The sequence below is a fragment of the Lynx rufus genome, unplaced genomic scaffold (genome assembly GCF_022079265.1).
Source record: "Lynx rufus isolate CCGP_SWC_20201006 ecotype Redwood Valley unplaced genomic scaffold, mLynRuf1.p SCAF_7, whole genome shotgun sequence".
NCBI lineage: Eukaryota > Metazoa > Chordata > Mammalia > Carnivora > Felidae > Lynx > Lynx rufus.
This window is the reverse complement of record NW_025814889.1, coordinates 81,892,567-81,912,990: the sequence shown is the minus strand read 5'-3', so window position 1 is coordinate 81,912,990 and position 20,424 is coordinate 81,892,567. Positions and strand designations below refer to the sequence as shown.

At 36.6% G+C, this 20,424-nt stretch overlaps 1 protein-coding gene across 1 annotated transcript; it reads right to left on the bottom strand.

Moving 5' to 3' along the window:
- Positions 1-19,242: 19,242 nt before the first annotated feature.
- On the bottom strand, positions 19,243-20,181 carry LOC124502079 (olfactory receptor 6C2-like). The gene has a single exon (XM_047066522.1). The coding sequence runs from the start codon at positions 20,179-20,181 to the stop codon at positions 19,243-19,245; it is 939 nt and encodes a 312-aa protein (XP_046922478.1).
- Between the last annotated feature and the right edge of the window lie 243 nt (positions 20,182-20,424).

Here is a 20,424-nt window from a genome sequence, read left to right as displayed (position 1 = left end):
TAATAACTGCCTTCCCTTCCTTTTGGTTTTTCAAAAAAGTAAATGTATTTTTATTGGTACTGTGTTTCTATCATCATTGTTATCCATTAATGCAATGTTAAATCCAGAGACCATGATTTTTTTTTTTTTGATGCTGAGTTTATGTCAAAAGCTGCTCCACAGTAATTTTCTCAGGCATTGAGAAATAATTACTAAAGTGGAGGCTTGAATGTTTCCAATTTTTAATCAGTGTTTCAATGCTTATAATCTCACATCAGTGAGTGAAACCAATTCCACTTGGGACCACAATTTATTTCTTTGTAAACAATTTTTCTTCATTTTTAAAAAATAATCACATCATTAAAGTTATGCTTTTGCTTTTATTTTACAATATGAGGTCGATTGTATAGCTGATGTTATTTCTGGATATTTTATTCATACTGAGATAGGCAAAAAGTCCCATCTGGAGGTTTGCCATTACATACTGTTAAATCCACAAGGTGATGGTCACCAATCCAATAAAGAAATGCTAAAGATGAAGTCAAGCTTTCACTTTTTCCAGATGACCTGAGATTATACATGGAAAATCTGATAGACTCCACCAAAAGTCTGCTAGAACTGATACATGAATTTAGCAAAGTTGCAGGATACAAAATCAATGTACAGAAATCAGTTGCATTCTTATACACTAATAATGAAGCAACAAAGACATATAAAGAAACTGATCCCATTCACAATTGCACCAAGAAGCATAAAATACCTAGGAATAAATCTAACCAAAGATGTAAAAGATCTGTATGCTGAAAACTATAGAAAGCTTATGAAGGTAATTGAAGAGATATAAAGAAATGGAAAGACATTCCGTGCTCATGGGTTGGAAGAATAAATATTGTCAAAATGTCAATACTACCCAAAGCTATCTACACATTCAATGCAATCCCAATCAAAATTGCACCAGCATTCTTCTCGAAAGTAGAACAAGCAATCCTAAAATTCATATGGAACCACAAAAGGCCCCGAATAGCCAAAGGAATTTTGAAGAAGAAGACCAAAGCAGGAGGCATCACAATCCCAGACTTTAGCCTCTACTACAAAGCTGTCATCATCAAGACAGCATGGTATTGGCACAAAAACAGACACATAGACCAGTGGAATAGAATAGGAACCCCAGAACTAGACCCACAAACGTATGGCCAACTCATCTTTGACAAAGCAGGAAAATATCCAATGGAAAAAAGATAGTCTCTTTATCAAATGGTGCTGGGAGAACTGGACAGCAACATGCAGAAGATTGAAACTAGGCCACTTTCTCACACCATTCACAAAAATAAACTCACAATGGATAAAGGACCTAAATGTGAGACAGGAAACCATCAAAACCCTAGAGGAGAAAGCAGGAAAAGACCGTTCTGACCTCAGCCGCAGCAGTTTCTTACTTGACACATCCCCGAAAGCAAGGGAATTAAAAGCAAAAATGAACTATTGGGACCTTATGAAGATAAAAAGCTTCTGCACAGCAAAGGAAACAACCAACAAAACTAAAAGGCAACCAACGGAATGGGAAAACATATTTGTAAATGACATATCATACAAAGGGCTAGTATCCAAAATCTATAAAGAGCTCACCAAACTCCACACCTGAAAAACAAATAACCCAGTGAAGAAATGGGTAGAAAACATGAATACGCACTTCGCTAAAGAAGACATCCAGATGGCCAACAGGCACATGAAAAGATGCTCAGCGTCGCTCCTCATCAGGGAAATACAAATCAAAACCACACTCAGATATCACCTCACGCCAGTCAGAGTGGCCAAAATGAACAAATCAGGAGACTACAGATGCTGGCGAGGATGTGGAGAAACAGGAACCCTCTTGCACTGTTGGTGGGAATGCAAACTGGTGCAGCCACTCTGGAAAACAGTGTGGAGGTTCCTCAAAAAATTAGAAATAGACCTACCCTATGACCCAGCAATAGTACTGCTAGGAATTTACCCAAGGGATACAGGAGTACTGATGCACAGGGGCACTTGTACCCCAATGTTTATAGCAGCACTCTCAACAATAGCCAAATTGTGGAAAGAGCCAAAATGTCCATCAACTGATGAATGGATAAAGAAATTGTGGTTTATATACACAATGGAGTACTACGTGGCAATGAGAAAGAGTGAAATATGGCCCTTTGTAGCAACATGGATGGAACTGGAGAGTGTGATGCTAAGTGAAATGAGCCATACAGAGAAAGACAGATACCATATGTTTTTACTCTTATGTGGATCCTGAGAAACTTAACAGAAACCCATGGGGGAGGGGAAGGAAAAAAAAAAAAGAGGTTAGAGTGGGAGAGAGCCAAAGCATAAGAGACTCTTAAAATCTGAGAACAAACTGAGGGTTGATGGGGAGGTGGGAGGGAGGGGAGGGTATGTGATGGGTATTGAAGAGGACATCTTTTGGGATGAGCACTGGGTGTTGTATGGAAACCAATTTGACAATAAATTTCATATATTAAAAAAATTAAAAAATTAAAAAATTAAAAAAAATAGCACATTAAAAAAAAAAAAGAAATGCTGACTCAGGCTCATGGTTTGCTTGAAAACTAGAACACTTCCAGAGAATCTGGGGACATAGTCAACAAATGTATAAGATTAAATTCCGCAGTAGTGGAGAATGATTGCTGCATTCTACCTACTTCTCTCTCATCCTTTCTGTTCATCTCTCAGGCTACATATACATCACTATATACCCTTAGCTCAACATGCTATAGGCATTAATGCTCAAAACATTTTTTTTCTCATAAGATATTACACAGCATTAAAAATGGAATCCAGAAACTGAGAGTGAGATATAACCAATTGATTTCAGTTTATCTTTCAATAAATATTTGAAAGGAGGCAGAGATTTTTATTGAGTGATATTTCTGTACCCAGATTTAGAGTGATACAGGGAGAAATACACACACACACACACACACACACACACACACACACACTGGGTGTTTTAATTTTACAATATGAGGTTGATAGTATAGCTGAGGTTATTTCTGGATATTTCTTATATTAGGATTTTATTTATATATCCACCAATTTACTCTTGAAAAATCTCATATATTTTTGGAGGCTTTATAAAATATATGTTATAACTTACATATTTGATTTTAATACAGGCAAGTGAAAAATTTTCTTCTCAGAAAAATATGGCCAAATTTTCACAAAGGGAAATATTACTAATTTTGCAAAATTTATCATACTTACTTTTATGTCAGATGATAATAATTTAAGTTGTTTGAATATGGTAATTCTTAAAGACAGTTGAAATGGTAAGTTTGATGAAGATTTTCTTGGGAACTTTTCATTTTTGCTAATGCATCCACATTTACTCTCATGGGTTCTGTGAACATGTAGGAAAATGAGGTTGCTTTGTCCAACAAATTGGATTGGTTTTCTCATAGAAGGCCTAAGAAATACTATCTTTTACATTTTAACATTTAAAAGGGGGATAATGATCTTAATGGTAGTGCAATGCTAGAAGCTCTCACCTCTTTTGAAAGAGTTGGTATTTCAATATCCCTGGACAGGGACAGATACCTTGACGCACGCCCCCCAACCTTTTTTTTGCTCTACCTGCAAATAAATGAATAAACAGAAGGTCTTTGGTGATTTGCCCTGAAAAGTCCCTAATGGATCTTTGGAATAATTTTATTTAGTGAAAACAAATAACTAACAAGGGTTGCTTTGGCTCTGGTGTTCTTAGAGACAAGAGGACAAGCATCAGGTTATTTAGTTCATTTTCTTAGCTTTCTTAGTAGCTTTATTGAAGGAAACTAAACATATAATAAATTGCATATATTTGCAGCGTACAACTTGATAAGTTTTGTGAAAACATTAAGAATCAAAAGAGTGAACATGTCCATCACCCCTAAAAATGTTCTTGCTCGTCTTTGTAATCCCTTGTGCCTTCTGTGTGTTCCTCCAGGTCTTAGGCAACCACTGATAAGTTGTCTGTAACTACAGATTAGTTTGATTTCTTGTAGAAGTTTAAGTAAATACAATAATGCAAGATTGTCTCTGAGAGAATGAATATACTGAGAATGAATTTAATAATCCCTGTTTTTATGTGTTAATTGTTCTTTCCTTTTTATTTTTGAGCAGTATTTCAATGTTGTTGGATCTGTCGGGTCTTTCAGTTTGTGAATATTACAAATAAAGCTACTGGAAATAATTGTGTAATAGTAGATTAGTAGTATGGAAATATACTTTCATTTCTCTTCAGTAAATACTTTGGAATGAAGTAGGATGGTTCGTTAGTTTATAAGTTAGGTGTGCATTTAACTTTTAAAGAATCTGTCAAACTTTTCTAATATTCCTTTAGCATTTTACATTCCCTTTATTTGTATGAGAGCTCCAGTTGCTTTACATTAATGCCAACCCTTAGCGTGATGAGTCTTTTTATTTTTTATTTTTTTAAATGTTTATTATTTTTGAGAGAGAGAGACAAAGTATGGGTGGGGGAGGGGCAGAGAGAGAGGGAGACGCAGAATCTGAGGCAGGCTCCAGGCTCTGAGCTGTCAGCACAGAGACCAATGTGGGGCTCAAATTCACAAATGTTGGAGGCTTAACTGAACCACCCAGGTGCCCTGATGAGTTTTTAATTTTGGCCATTTTAGTAGGTGTGTAGTAACATCTCACTGTTGTTTTGATTTATAATTCCTTAATTACATAAGATGTTGTACATTTTTAATATGCTTATTTGACGTTTGCCTATCTTCTTTTTTTATTTTAATTTTTTAAAATTTACATCCAAATTAGCATAGAGTCCTTAATGCCCCTTACCCATTTAGCCCATCTCCCTTCCCACAAGCCCTCCAGCAACCCTCAGTTTGTTCTCCATATTTATGAGTCTCTTCTGTTTTGTCCCCCTCCCTGTTTTTATATTCTTTTTGTTTCCCTTCCCTTATGTTCATCTGTTTTATCTCTTAAAGTCCTCATATGAGTGAAGTCATATGATTTTTGTCTTTCTCTGATTACTAATTTCACATAGCATAACCCTCCAGTTCCATCCATGTAGTTACAAATGGCAAGATTTCATTATTTTTGATTGCCAAGTAATACTCCATTGTGTATATATACCACATCTTTATCCATTCATCTAGCGATGGACATTTGGGCTCTTTCCATACTTTGGCTATTGTTGATAGTGCTGCTATAAACATGGGGTGCATGTGTCCCTTCGAAACAGCACACCTGTATCCCTTGGATAAATGCCTAGTAGTGCAATTGCTGGGTCATAGGGTAGTTCTATTTTTAGTTTTTTGGGGAACCTTCAAACTGTTTTGCAGAGTGGCTGCACCAGCTTGCGTTGCCACCAACAATGCAAAAGAGATCCTCTTTCTCCACATCCTCGCCAACATCTGTTGTTGCCTGAGTTGTTAATGTTAGCCATTCTGACAGGTGTAAGGTGGTAGCTCATTGTGGTTTTGATTTGTATTTCCCTGTTGATGAGTGATGCTGAGCATTTTTTCATGTGTTGGTTGGCCATCTGGATGTCTTCCTTGGAGAAGTGTCTAGTCATGTCTTTGGCCCATTTCTCACTAGATTATTTGTTTTTTTGGGTGTTGAGTTTGATAAGTTCTTTATAGATTTTGGATACTAACCCTTTATCTGATATGTCATTTGCAAATATCTTCTCCCATTCTGTTGGTTGCCTTTGAGTTTTGCTGATTGTTTCCTTCGCTGTGCAGAAGCTTTTTATTTTGATGAGGTCCCAGTAGTTCATTTTTGCTTTTGTTTCCCTTGCCTCCAGAGACGTGTTGAGTAAGAAGTTGCTGTGGCCAAGATCAAAGAGGTTTGAGTCTGCTTTCTCCTCGAGGATTTTGATGGCTTCCTGTCTTACATTAAGGTCTTTCATCCATTTTGAGTTTATTTTGTGTATGGAGTAAGAAAGTGGTCCAGGTTCATTCTTCTGTGTGTCATTATCCAGTTTTCCCAGCACCACTTGCTGAAGAGACTGTTTTTATTCCATTGGGTATTCTTTCCTGCTTTGTCAAAGATTAGTTGGCCATATGTTTGTGGGTCCATTTCTGGGTTCTCTATTCTGTTCCATTGATCTGAATGTCTGTTTTTGTAACAGTACCAAACTGCGTTGATGATTACAGCTTTGTAATACAGCTTGAAGTCTGGGATTATTATGCCTCCAGCTTTGGTTTTCTTTTTCAAGATTGCTTTGGCTATTTGCGGTCTTTTCTGGTTCCATACAAATTTTAGGATTATTTGTTGTAGCTCTGTGAAGAATGCTGGTGTTACTTTGATAGGGATTGCGTTGAATATGTAGATTGCTTTGGGTAGTATCGACATTTTAACAATATTTGTTCTTCCTATCCAGGAGCATGGAATCTTTTTCCATTTCTTTGTGTCGTCTTCAATTTCTTTCATCAGCTTTCTACAGTTTTCAGTGTATACATTTTTCAGCTCTTTGGTTAGATTTATTCCTAGGTATTTTAGGGTTTTTTGTGCAACTGTAAATGGGATCGATTCCTTGATTTCTCTTTCTGTTGCTTCATTGTTGGTGTAAAGGAATGCAACCGATTTCTGTGCATTGATTTTATATCCTGCAACTTTGCTGAATTCATGAGTCAGTTCTAGCAGTTTTTTGGTGGAATCTTTTGGGTTTTCCATATAGAGTATCATGTCATCTGCAAAGAGTGAAAGCTTGACCTCCTCTTGGCTGATTTGGATGCTTTTTATTTCTTTGTATTGTCTGATTGCAGAGGCTAAGACTTCCAATACTATGTTGAATAACAGTGGTGAGAGTGGACATCCCTGTCTTGTTCCTGACCTTAGGGGGAAAGCTCTCAGTTTTTCCCCATTGTGGATGATATTAACGTTAGGTCATTCATATATGGGTTTTATGATCTCGAAGTATGCTCCTTCTATCCCTACTTTGTTGAGGGTTTTTATCAAGAAAGGATGCTGTATTTTGTCAAATGCTTTTCTGCATCTATTGAGAGGATCATATGGTTCTTGTCCTTTCTTTTACTGACGTGATGAATTACATTAATAGTTTTGCAGATATTGAACCAGCCCTACATCTCAGGTATAAACCCCGCTTGGTCGTGGTGAATAATTTTTTTAATGTATTGTTGGATCCGGGTGACATTTGCCTATCTTTTTTGGTGGGGTATTCGTGTATGTCCTTTGCCCATTCTTAGATTGGCTTCTTTTCCTATTATGATGGAGTTGTAACAGTTCTTTATATACTCTGGATATAGTCTCCTATCAAATATGATTTTTGAATATTTTCTTCCATCGAATGGGTTTTCCAGTTTCTGAATGATGTCCCTTCAACAACAGAAAAAATTAATTTGGATGTTGTCAAATTGATTTATGCTTATATCAGTTGTGCTTTTGGTGTTATATCTAAGAAACCATTTTTAACACAAGGTCACAAGGATTTACTCTATGTTTTCTTCTAAGAGTTTTAAAATTTTAGCTTGCTTTATTTATTTATTTATTTGAGAGAGAGACAGCACAAGAATGGGAGAGGAGCAGAGGGAAGGATGGAGGGAGGGAGAGAGAGGGAGAGAGAATCCCAAGCAGGCTCCATGCTGAGTGTGGAGCCCAATGTGGGGATTGATCCCACGACCCTGGGATCATGACCTGAGCCGAAATCAGGAGGTGGACACTCAAATGAGTCACAAAAGTGCCCTTAGAATTTTAGCTTTTACATTTAATTCTATGACTCGTTTTGAGTAAATTTTATATATGCATGAGAAAGATGTCTGAATTCTTTTTTTTTTTCTGGCATATGGATATCCAGTTGTCTAGCATCATTTGTTGCAAATACTATTTTTTTTTAAAATGATTTGTCATGGTACCTTGTTGTAAATCGGTTGACCATTATCGTGGATTGAATAGTGCCCCTGAAAAAGAGTTGTCCAAGTTCTAATCTGCAGAATCTGCAATTGTAACCTTCTTTGGAGAAAGCTCTTTGAAGATGCAATTAAGCTAGAAATTTTGAGAAGACTCTAGTTCCAATGATTCCAATAATAGAAGAATACACAAAGATACATAGGGAAGGAAGCCATGTGAAGATGGAGGCAGAGGTTAGAAACTATGCTGCTGTAAGTGAAAGAATTCCAGGGGCTACTGGAAGCTGAAAGCAGTATGGAAGTATTCTCTCCTTTTTTTTTTTCCTTCCTTGGGACACAGTCTTTGCATGGGGAGGTTTTTTTTAGTTATTAGACAGTATTTTAGAATAAATTAAATTTTGCATAAAGATACATTATGGGCAGAGCATGAAAGGAGTAGTACAAGAACACACAGGAAAGATATGATAGCCAGGATTCCTGCAGAATGTGTGCGGGGGACATTTAAGATATTTTTGGTGTCTATTTTACTTATGTTGCTTAGAGGACAATCATTTCTTATTTGTTCTGGATCCCTGTTTTTATCTTAACTTTTATATAATTTTATATTATTGTGGGAAAAAATGGAAGCAAAGAAGGGCCAGGAACTCCTGGGAGGGGGAAATAGGCCATAGAACACTCTTTACTGCTGATTAAAGTAGGGCAAAAGGAAGAACATTTGCCAAACACCTGACATTTAGGAGTCACTTTTATTTGCCTTATAGATCTTTGGGAGCTTGACGTGATCTGACTAATCACTTTCAATGTTAATGGTCTAATATATCAATAAAAGATAGAGATTGTAAGAGTGAATGAAAAAACACGACCCCTGTGAGAAACTTCAAAGTTTTCTGTTCCATTCTTTCTTCCCCTTCACATATTCCTATATGTTGTTTACAAGGAACCAACTGTACATATACATTCAGATGAAGAGTAGGGGGACAAAGAAAACTATACCATGCTACCACTAATCAAAAGTAATTGGAGTGGCTATATTAACTTCTGCCCTAATTATTATTATTTCCTTCCATTTGCTTGCTTTGGTTTTGCTTCCATTTGCTCTTAAAGTGGAGTTTAGGTTGTTGATATGAGATCTTTCTTATTTTTTAATATAGGTGTTTATTGCTATAAACTTCTCTGCAAGCCTGCTTGAACTATATCCTGTAAGTTTTGCTATGCTGTGTTTTTGCTTTCATTCATCTCAAAAAGTATTTTCTCATTTCTCATGTGATTTATTCTTTAATCTATTGGCTATTTAGGAATTGTTGTTTACTAATTGTAATTTTTTCAAATTTTCTTCATTTGTTGATTTATAATTTTATTACATTGTAGTTGGAGAACATAATTTGTGTCATTTAATCCTTTTTTAAATTCTTGTGATATTGCTTAGTATATGATCTGTCCTAGAGAATTTCCATATGTGTTTGAGAAGAACGTGTATCTTGATGTTTGGTGGGTGTTAGGTTTAGTTGTTGTATAGTGTTACTCATATCTTCTATTTACTTGATAATCTTTTGCCTAGTTCTATCCATTATTGAAAGTGGAGTATTGAGGTTTCTAACTATTATTTTTGAATTGTTGATTTCTTCTTTCATTTTGTGAGCTTTTGCTTCATATATTTTGGGGCTTTTTTGCTAAAGATATGTTCATAAATACCATGTCTTTCTGAAAGGATTTTATCATTATGAAATGTCATTCTTTGACTCTAGTAATAATTTTCATCATAGAGCCTCTTTTGTTTGATATTTAATATAGCCATGCCAGCTCTCTTTCAGGTGGTATATGTTTTTTCAGTCTCTTACTTAAATCTTACTTGGGCTTTGAATCTAAAGTTTGTGTCTTGTAGATAGTATTGAGTTAGATAATTTTTAAAAATGCATTCTGTCAATTTCTGCCTGTTGATTGAGGCTTTATTCCATTATATTTAATATAATTAATGATAAGGCAGGATTTATGTTTATGATTTTACTATTATGTGTCTGTCTTTTTTCTTCCTTAATTTGTTCATTAGTCCCTTTTTGCTTTAAATCAATATTTCTCTCTCTAAATATGTATATGTATACGTATATATATGTATATGTACATATATAATATGTACATATACATATATATACATATGTATACAGTTTCATTCCTACCAACAGTGCAAGAGAGTTGCCCTTTCTCCACATCGTCACCAACACCTGTTGTTTCTTGTGTTGGTTGATTTTAGCCATTCTGACAGGTATGAGGTGATAGTTCATTGTTTTTAAAAAATTTTTAATGTTTATTTTTGACAGAGAGAGAGATTGATTGATTCAGAGCATGAGTGGGGAGGGGCAGAGAGAGAGGGAGACACAGAATCCAAAGCAGGCTCCAGGCTCTGAGCTGTCAGCATAGAGTCCGACATGGGATTTGAACTCACGAATCGTGCAATCATGACCTGAGCTGAAGGCCTACGCTTAACTGACTGAGCCACCCAGGCGCCCCTCATTGTAGTTTTGATTTGTATTTCTCTGATGATCAGCCATAAAAAAGAATGAACTCTTGACATTTGCAATGGCATGAATGGAGGTAGAGAGTATTATGCTAAATGAAATAAGTCAGTCAAAGACAAATAGCATACAATTTCACTCATGTGGAACTTAAGAAACAAAAAAAATGAGCGTAGGGGAAAGAGAGAGAGAGAGAGAGAGAGAGAGAGAGAGAGAGAGAGAGAGAGCGCCAGGCAAACCAAGCAAAAGATTCTTAACCGTGGAGAACAAACTGGTGGTTATCAGAGGGGAGGTGAGTGGGCGATGGGTTAAATGGATGATGGGGATTAAGAAGTATATTTGTTGTGATGAGCACTGGGTGTTGTATTGAAGGGTGAATCACTATATTGTACATTTGAAACTAATATGACACTTATGTTAACTAACTGGACTTTGAATAAAAACTTAAAAAATAAATATTTTTCTAGTATTCCCTTTTAATTCTTTTTTTTCATTATATGTTTTAGATTTATTTTCTTAGTTGTCATCCTGGGAATTACAATGAGCATCTTAACTTTTGCACTCTAATTCCAATAAACCAAATTAATTTCAATAGTATGCAAAAGTGTTCAATACAGCTCAATACATCTTACCTCAGTACTACTATTATCCTAACATCATATCTTCAGGCATAAAAAGCTTAGAATGCAATTTAATTATTGCTTTGTGCAATTGTCTTCATTAAGATAGAAAAGAACTATAAACAAACATAATTTATACTATCCTTTTTATTTCCCTATGTATTTACCATTACTAGTGCTCTTCATTTCTTTGGATTAGTTATTGTCTAATGTCTTCATTTCAACTGGAAGAATTCCTTTTAGTGTTTCTTTTGGGCAGTTCTGTTAGCTACAAATTTTCTGGTTCTGTTTATCTGGGAAATTTCTTTAGATTTGTTGGGAACACATCTCAGCTTTCCTTTGAGAATGTCTATACAGGAATTCAGAGTGTAATTACAGTATAATGTCTTTTGCCAATTTTGGGAAGTTTCCAGCCTTATTTCTTCAAGTATTCTTTCAGTTCTACATTCATTCTCCTCTTTTGGAAATCTGATTGTAGGGATATTAACTGTTTTATTATTACCCTAACGGTCCCTGAGACTCTCTTCAGTTATTTTTCTGTGTTTTCTTCCTATTTTTCAAATTGAGTAAATTATATCAGTCTGTCCTCAGATCTCCAGTTCTCACCTCTGTGATCACTACTCTAGAATTAAGCCCATCCAGCAAGTTTTTCACCTTGACTATTTATTTATAATACTGTAATTTACATTTGATTTAAAGAGATTTAAAAAAAATTTTTTGTGTGTTTGGTTGTAGAGAATTTGTTATTGCTTGTTGAGGTAATTTCATGATGGCTTTTTAAAAATTATTGTCAGATAAATCCACATCTGACTCATTTCAATGTTAATATTTGCTGCCTCTTCACATTTGTGTTGTAATTTTCCTGGTTGTTGGTATGACAAGTGATTTTCTTGTTATATCCTGGACATATTGGGTATTGTATTATAAGACTCTGGAGCCATTTTATTTTGCAGGCAGTTTCCTTGTTGAAGTGTAGCATGAGGGCTAGTGGATGTTCATCTAGTTTCACATTAAGCCCTGCCAGCACCAACCTGGTAAAATTGGTGCATTGAGTCATATTGCCTTATTGCTGACAAGTGGAGTGGAATTTCAGGTCCCATCAGCCCCACTGACACCTTCCCATTGAAAGAAGGCAGTGACTTTCATAGCCTCATTGCCTGAGTAAGGGTTTATGATTACCTCCCTGCTGGGCCTCATTGCCGCCAGGGAAGTGAATGGGAGGTATAGTTCATAACCACTTTGTTGCTATAGCCTGTGGAGAATCCGCTCTTAGTGGGGTTCTGCTGATCAGAGAAAGCTTTTTTTTTTTTTTTTAAGTTTATTTATTTTGAGAGAGAGCAAGCAGGGGAGAGGCAGAGAGAGAAAGCAAGAGAGAGAATCCCAAACAGGCTCTACATTGTTAGAGTGAAGACCAGTGCGCAGCTCCAACTCACAAATTGTGAGATCGTGACCTGAGCCCAAACCAAGAGTCAGATGCTTAACTGGCTGAGCCACCAGGCACCTCCAGAGAAAGCTTTTTATAGGCATTATCTCATAGCTCTATGCCACAGTTATAATTGTTATCACTGCAGATCAAGAAATCAAATTATAGTTGTGCAAATTGTGTAATGTCGTGCATCTAGAAATTGGTGAGGTTTGGATTGAAATTAAGGATCCCTGACTCTAGTGGTTGTGCTCTAGTTTTCATAATTGTATAGTTGTATTTCATGAGTGTATATGCAAGATGCTGAATGCAAATCCTGTGTGTTTTCTGACTGCTCTACCACTGGCCATTTCACCATCTATCTCCCTCTCCACTGCCCCCACCCCCAGTCCCTGAGACACAATATTGAAATAAACCAGTTAATAACCCTACAGTGGCTTCAAGGGGTTCAAGTAAAAGGAAGAGTCACACGTTTCATTATGAATCAAAAGCTAAAAATGATTAAGCTAAGTAAGGAAGGACTGTCAAAAGCCAAGATAAGCTGAAAGCTAAGCCTCTTGTACCAAATATTTAGTCACGCTGTGAAAGCAGAGGAAAGTTCTTGAAGAAAACTAAAGTGCTATTCCAAATGAACATACAAATGATAAGAAAGAAACAGGTTTATAGCTGATATGGAGAAAGTTTTAGTGGTCTGGATAGAAGGTGAAACCAGCCACAACATTTCCTTAAACCAAAGCATAATCAGAGCAAGGCCCTAATTGTCTTCGATTCCTTGAAGGCTAAGAGGTGAGGAAGCTACAGAAGAAAATGTAGCTAGTTAGTTCACGTTAGAAAATGTAGGGGCGCCTGGGTGGCGCAGTCGGTTAAGCGTCCGACTTCAGCCAGGTCACGATCTCGCGGTCCGGGAGTTCGAGCCCCGCGTCGGGCTCTGGGCTGATGGCTCAGAGCCTGGAGCCTGTTTCCGATTCTGTGTCTCCCTCTCTCTCTGCCCCTCCCCCGTTCATGCTCTGTCTCTCTCTGTCCCAAAAATAAATAAAACGTTGAAAAAAAGAAAATGTAGACGTTAGTTCATGAAGTTTAGGAAAAGAAGCCATTTCCATAACATAAAAGTACAGGGTGAAGCAGCAACTACTGATGTGGAATCTTCAGCAAGTTATCCAGAAGGTCTAGCGAAGATCATTAATGAAGGTGGCTACACTAAACATCAGATTTTCAATGTAGATGAAATAGCCTTATATTGAAAGAAGATACTGTCTAGGATTTTCATAACTAGAGAGGAGAAGCCAATGTCTGGATTTAAAACTTGAAAGGACAGGCTGACTTTCTCTTGTTAGGGGCTAATGTAGCTGGTGACTTGAAGGCTAAGCCAATGATCCGTGACCATTCTGAAAATCCTAGGGTTTTTAAGGGTTATGCTAAATCTACTCTGCCTGTGCTCTATGAATGGAACAACAAAGCCTGGATGACGGCACATGTGTTTATGACATGGTTTATGGAATATTTTGAACCCCACTGTTGAGACCTAGGTCTCAGAAAAAAGTTTTCTTTCATAATATTATTGCTCATTGACAATGTATCCAAGAGTGCTGATGGAGATTTACTATAAGATTAATATTGTTTTCATGCCTTCTAACACAACATACATTTTGAAACCCATGGATCAAGGAGTAATTTTGACTTTCAAGTTTTATCATTCAATACATTTCATAAGGCTTGAGCTGCCATAGAGAATGATTCTTTTTTTTAATTAAAAAAATTTTTAATGGTTATTTTTGAGAGAGAGAGTGAGAGCAAATGAGCATGAGCAGGGGAGGGGCAGAGAGAGAGAGAGAATCTGAATCTGAAGCAGGTTCCATGCTCTGAGCTGTCAGCACAGAGCCTGATGCAGCGCTTGAACTCACAAATGGTGAGATCATGACCTGAGCCAAAGTTGGATGCTTTACTGACTGAACCACCCACCTGCCACGAGAATGATTCTTCTTATGGATCTGGGCAAATTGAAAACCTTCTGGAAAGGATTCACCATTCTAGATGCCACTAAGAACATTCATGATTCGTGGGAAGACGTCAAAATATCAACATGAATAGGAATTTGGATAAAGTTGATTCTAATCCTCATGGGTGTCTTTGAGAGGTATGAGACTTCAGTGGAGGAAGTAACTATAGTTGTAGTGGAAATAACAAGAAAACAAGAATAAGTAGAGCCTGAAGACATAACTAAGTTTCTACAATCTCATGATAAAACTTTCCTGGATGTAGTTATTTCTTATGGATGAGCAAGGAAAGTGGTTTCTTGAGTGGTTTCTCCAACTCCTTATAAAGATGCTGTGAAGATCATTGAAATAAAAAGATTTAGAATATTACATAAACTTATTGATAAAGCAGTGGCAAAGTTTGAGAGGATTGACTGTAGTTTTGAAAGTTATACTGTGGGTAAAGTGCTATCAAACAGCATCACATGCCACAGAGAATTGTTTGTGAAAAGAATTAACTGATGTGGCAAACTTCATTTCTTATTGTAAGGAATTGCAATAGTCACCCCAAACATCAGCAACCACCACCCCTATCAGTTAACAGTTATCAATATCAAGGTGAGGCCCTCCAGCAGCAAAAAGATTATGACTCGCTGAAAGCTTAGATGATGGTTAGCTTTTCTTAAAAGCAATAATGTATTTTTATTTATTAAATTTTTTATGAAAATATTTTATGTAAATATAGTTGACATACAATATTATGTTGGTTTCAGGTATACAACATAGTAATTCAATTATTTGAAATTCTTTGTTTGGGTCAATAAGTATTACATATTTGGTCCTCTCTCTGATCTGATTACTTACATAGAAGCTAGCTCAAATATTTCCTATCTTCAATCACTGCATACTTTGTCATTTTCCAACATTGTTGAATTAAAAGGTTTTTGCTGTAGAGGTCCCAATTAGATGGTTACATGAAGTTTCACTTTGTTACTTTAAAAAGTTTCTTTCTTCATAATTAGGAAAGGCAGGTATCAGTTCCCACTGTGTATCTAGTCCTGTAGCTTAGTTTAAAGAATATAGAAAAGCAAAATGAGGGAAAGAACAGGTCACAGTTTGTCTAAAAGTTAACCTTGGCACTTCAATACCAGGTTAGGGGACGTAGGCACAACACGGCATTTCCAGTGGTGGTATAGAAAGGGATTGTGTCTGCAGCCTAGACATGTTGCCTCAGTTCCTGTCACTACAATTCCAAATAAATAACTCCTTCCAAGTCACCTCATTCAGCTTGCATGTACTGAGGATGGTATCTTTTCTTCAAGGAATACCACCATTTTCTCCCAGCTGTTAATATTTCACACTATTAAGAACACTTTCATGATATTGACATTGATATGATGTAGAGATTAAAAATTGAATTTACATGAAAATGTGAGTTAGAGGGCAGGGTCACCCAATGATAAAACGTCAGCAAATAAGTCTCTCAATGGAGATAAAATTTACATGTTTTAGGCATAGTTTTTGTTTAAAATGAGGGTGAGATTGTGGTAGAGGATGCTTAGGAGGGTTGCCCCAAATTCTATGATGTGTAGACAATGTTCATTGTCTTAATACATAAAAATAGGTTGTCTCAATACATAAAAATAAAAATACATAAAAATACATAAAAAAAAATAAAAATGAGTGACATATATTTGTCACTCATGTTGAAAGGCACACGTCATAAATGGTTGTTGAGACCTTTCATAAAATTCACCTTCTGTGAATACAGACTCACACATAGAGCTCACCAGTGTTTCACCACCCACAGAAGATGAACATTTTTTCAGCAGAAAGCCTGCCTCCTCATGAGCCCAGGAAACATTTCTCTACCCTCCTAACCACAAAGCTTATAATAGTTTAAATGGGTAGGTAAAGATCTCTGTTTTGGAAAAATTGATATTCTGATATTTCTAGCAGAGATAAATTTTTCTAAATTGACAAAATTGACCTAATTTTCAGTTAAGTGAAAGAAACAAACATGTCCTTGGTAGTTCTGTCCTAAACATTACTAATAAATCTCTTATGTAAGACCGGGAATCTAGAGGGGGAAGAAACAGAACTGGGGAAAATGTCCTGAGAGACACATATACAAATAACGTTAACATCAGAGGTAGGCCATGTCTATACTAATAAGTAACAGATTGCAAGGCAAAAGTCAACTTTCTTTTATTTTATTTCAATATCATGTTAAATATTTTTAAGATGATAAGGATAGTTTTTCTGATTTATTAATCCTGCAAAATGTATAATGCTTAGTGTAACATATTCAGATAATAAAAAAGAAAAATCTTCTAATGAAAGAAAAGGCAAAGTGATAACTATGTTGATAGTTTTAAGAAATACCTCTCAGATTTTTATGATTCTTTTGTTTTTATATCTCATGGGCCTTTCTATTTCTATTTTTATAATTGATGAATTATTTTTTTTATACATGTCTGTTTTTTTCCTGATATATTAGGAATAATTGGCAATAAAATATATAAAGTGCTTAACTTGATAATTTGATACATATGTATGTTGTAGATGGTTACCAAAATCAAGTTAATTAACACATCCATCACCTTATATAGTTAATCTTTGCGGTGAGAATGCTTAAGATCTACTCTCAGCCAATTTTAAGTGTATAATACAGTATTATTAAATATTATCTATACTATACATTAGATCCTCACAACTTATTTATCCTTTTTAAAATAATTGTTTTGAATTCTGTTTAACAGAACTCATAGATTTTCATTTCTCTGGTCTCAGTTACTGGAAAATTACTGCGCTCCCTTGATGGTGTCCTATTTCTTTGCCTTTTCATGTTTCTACTGGCTTTGCACTGATGTCTACAAATCTGAGGGAGCAGCTGCCTCTTGGAACCTTTTAAACTGGCTTTGGTGGGAAAAGACTTGCTCCTCCAAATGGCCATGAGGGTGCCAGCTAGGTGTGTGCAGTGTTTCCACATCCAGGGAGGGTGCAGCAGTGCCTCAGAGGGCTGGACACAGAGCAGTGACAATCTAGTCATAGCTGCATCTGAGGCCCCAGGGTGTGGGGTGCAGAGCAGTGACAATCTGACCTTGGTGGTGTTGGTTCAAACTGTGACCTAGGACTCAGGGGGCAGAGTATGTGGTAGCAGAAAGGAAGACATGACCTGGTGAAGTCCTTTAAAAGGGATTAATTAAAGACAGACTTTCAGAGAAACATACTTTTAAAGAGTAAGATGAAAAAGAGATCAATTATAGGATGTCCCTAAAGAATTAAGAGTGAAATATCAGTTGTAATGTGTGAGAAAGCTACTTTAACTCCACATGCACATCTTAAAATACTCATTCAGATTTATTCAACTTATCCAAGCTTGTAAGCGTTTCAAATGTAGTGAGGGTTGTGACTTAGAATGGTAAATTTTTGTACAGGGGGCTAAATTTACTCCTTCAGTTAAGCTTATGGTCTCTGCAAGTGACTGAAGGACCAACATCTACTTGCACAATCCCTTGTAGGGTATCTTGAATATATTTCTTCTGATACAGTTACATTACTTCTACCAATGTACATAAAAAGTCAAGAAAAAGAAAATATTACATAGACATATTATATTCCATAATGCCCTCAATGCAATGGACTCCTTGAAAATGGGAGACGGCAATTTAAACACCAGTCATTCAAAAAAAGTGCTTGACAAACATTAAAAGGCTGGAATTTTATTTAAATGATTGCCCCCTCACAGTAGGTATGAGAGGAAGTAACACAGGCACTTTGCTGGAAAGGTTTATAGGACCAGAAGATGTGAAAGAGGGGTGGGTAGTATTAAAACTTCACAACTTTGTGTATATTATTTTTAATACTGTTTCCCTCATATGGTTGTTTTGGGCTATATTTGAGTTTATGAGTGTCTGAGGAGGAAGATGCCAATAGTCAAGATAGTATCTATACCATTAAATTTAACAGTACATACTTCTAATGGTACTTTAAGGTGGGTCATCATTTCACTCATTTAACCAGAATAGACCTAAGCTGTGAATATGGCCCCCTTGCTAAGTACCAGGGATATTTCTGTGATACTTCACCTGTCAAATCTAGTGACAACTGAGTGGAGGTGGGGGCAGAGGAAAAGATTTATCAGGCTTGCTGAGATGGAGAATCAACCTCATTCATTACCAATGCAAAGCTTACAAAAGTCATTTAAACATGGGCATCTGACTGATAGGTGGGGAAAAGGCATGAATGGTGAATCACATATTGTATGTTTTACAGGCCAGGTCTAGAAATGGTGCTCATCACTTCCACAGCCATTCTGGTAACTATAACTTGGGTACTTAGACACACCTAACAGTGTAGAACTATGGCAGAAAAATGTGGTCTACTGTGTTGCTAGGGATAACAACCAGCATGTTTGGCAAACATCAATTTACGTCAGATAGTAAGAGTAAGTATCTTCAGAGTTTAGTTTTTTTTTAATTTTTTAATGTTTATTAATTTTTGAGGGAGAGACAGACAGAGTGTGAGCAGGGGAGGGGCAGAGAGAGAGGGAGACACATGATCTGAAGCAGGCTCCAGGCTCTGAGCTGTCAGCACAGAGCCTGAAATGGGGCTCGAACTCACAAGCCGTGAGATCATGACCTGAGCCGAAGTCAGACGCTCAACTGACTGAGCCACCCAGGTGCCCCCAGAGTTTAGTTTTAGTGGAGAGTGAAAAATGGAATAGGGTTCACAGTTAGCAAGCTTAAAAGGAAAGTGAGAGTGTCAGTATGACTGGAGAATAAGTGATACAGAAACAAATAGTATATATATAAAGCTTCAGGTTTTGTGTGTATTCACCTTCCCTTTTGGATTCATGGACTCATTTCTCCTTTACATCTTTGAGAGGAATGCAATTTTTTTAATTGAGTCATGAAAAGCTTGCTTCACTTGCTTGTTTCTCAGTGTGTAAATAAAGGGATTCAGCATTGGTGAGATAGAAGTAATAAGGAGTGAAATCCCTTTATTAATAGCCATCTCATCCTTGGCTGAAGGTTTGACATAAATGAAGATGCAGCTACCATAAGTAATGGAAATAACAATCATGTGGGAAGAACAAGTGGAAAAGGCCTTTTTTCTTTGCTGGGCAGAGGAAAACTTTAGAATGCTCCTGATGATATGTATGTAGGAAAGAACTACACACATGAGGGTGATGATGAATGTCAACACAGCACATACTATAACCATCTGCTCTATCAACCATGTATCTGAGCAAGAGATCTTCAGGAGAGGAGATGGATCACAGCAAAAATGATCAATGATGTTTGAATCACAGAATTCCAGGTCCAAACCTAGACTGAGTGGTGGGAGAATGATGATCAGTGCTGCTACCCAACAGAAGAGGATGAAGTTCTTGCAGACTCTGCTGTTCATAATGGTCATGTAATGCAGTGGTTTGCAGATGGCCACATAGCGATCATAGGACATGGTGGCCAGGAGAAAAAACTCTGTTACTGCAAAGAGGTCTGTAAACAACAGTTGGCTGACACAAGCATTATAGGTAATGGACTTGTCACCAGATGATATGCTATATAAGAACCTGGGGATACAAGCAGTTGTGAATGAAATTTCTAAGAAGGAGAAATTTTGGAGGAAAAGATACATTGGTGTTTTAAGGTGAGAATCAATCAGAGTGAGGGTGATGATGGTTAGGTTTCCAGATGCACTCAATATGTAGGAAAGAAATAGAAAGATAAAAAGCAAAATTTTCAGTCGAGTGTCATCTGTCAGTCCCAGCAAGATGAAAGTCGTAAGCGTGGTTTGGTTTCTCATCTTTGATTATTTCTTGTCTCTTGCCCAATCTGCTTGAAACAATAAAGAGGACTATATGAAGAGCTCCAAAGTCCTGGCCAACTTCTAACCTCAAGAGAAGTACATCTAAGAGTGATTCCTATATACTGGCTAATGGAGAAGTGAGCACATAACACATGGTGATGTTTGAGTGCCTCTTTGTGTCACACAACTAACTATTCATATTTAAATCACATATTTCCTACTGCTGCTTCTAATAAATAT

What these genes read in the sequence shown, in the direction of transcription:
- LOC124502079 (XM_047066522.1), bottom strand. Translation starts at nt 20,181, where the DNA reads ATGAGAAACCAAACCACGCTTACGACTTTCATCTTGCTGGGACTGACA.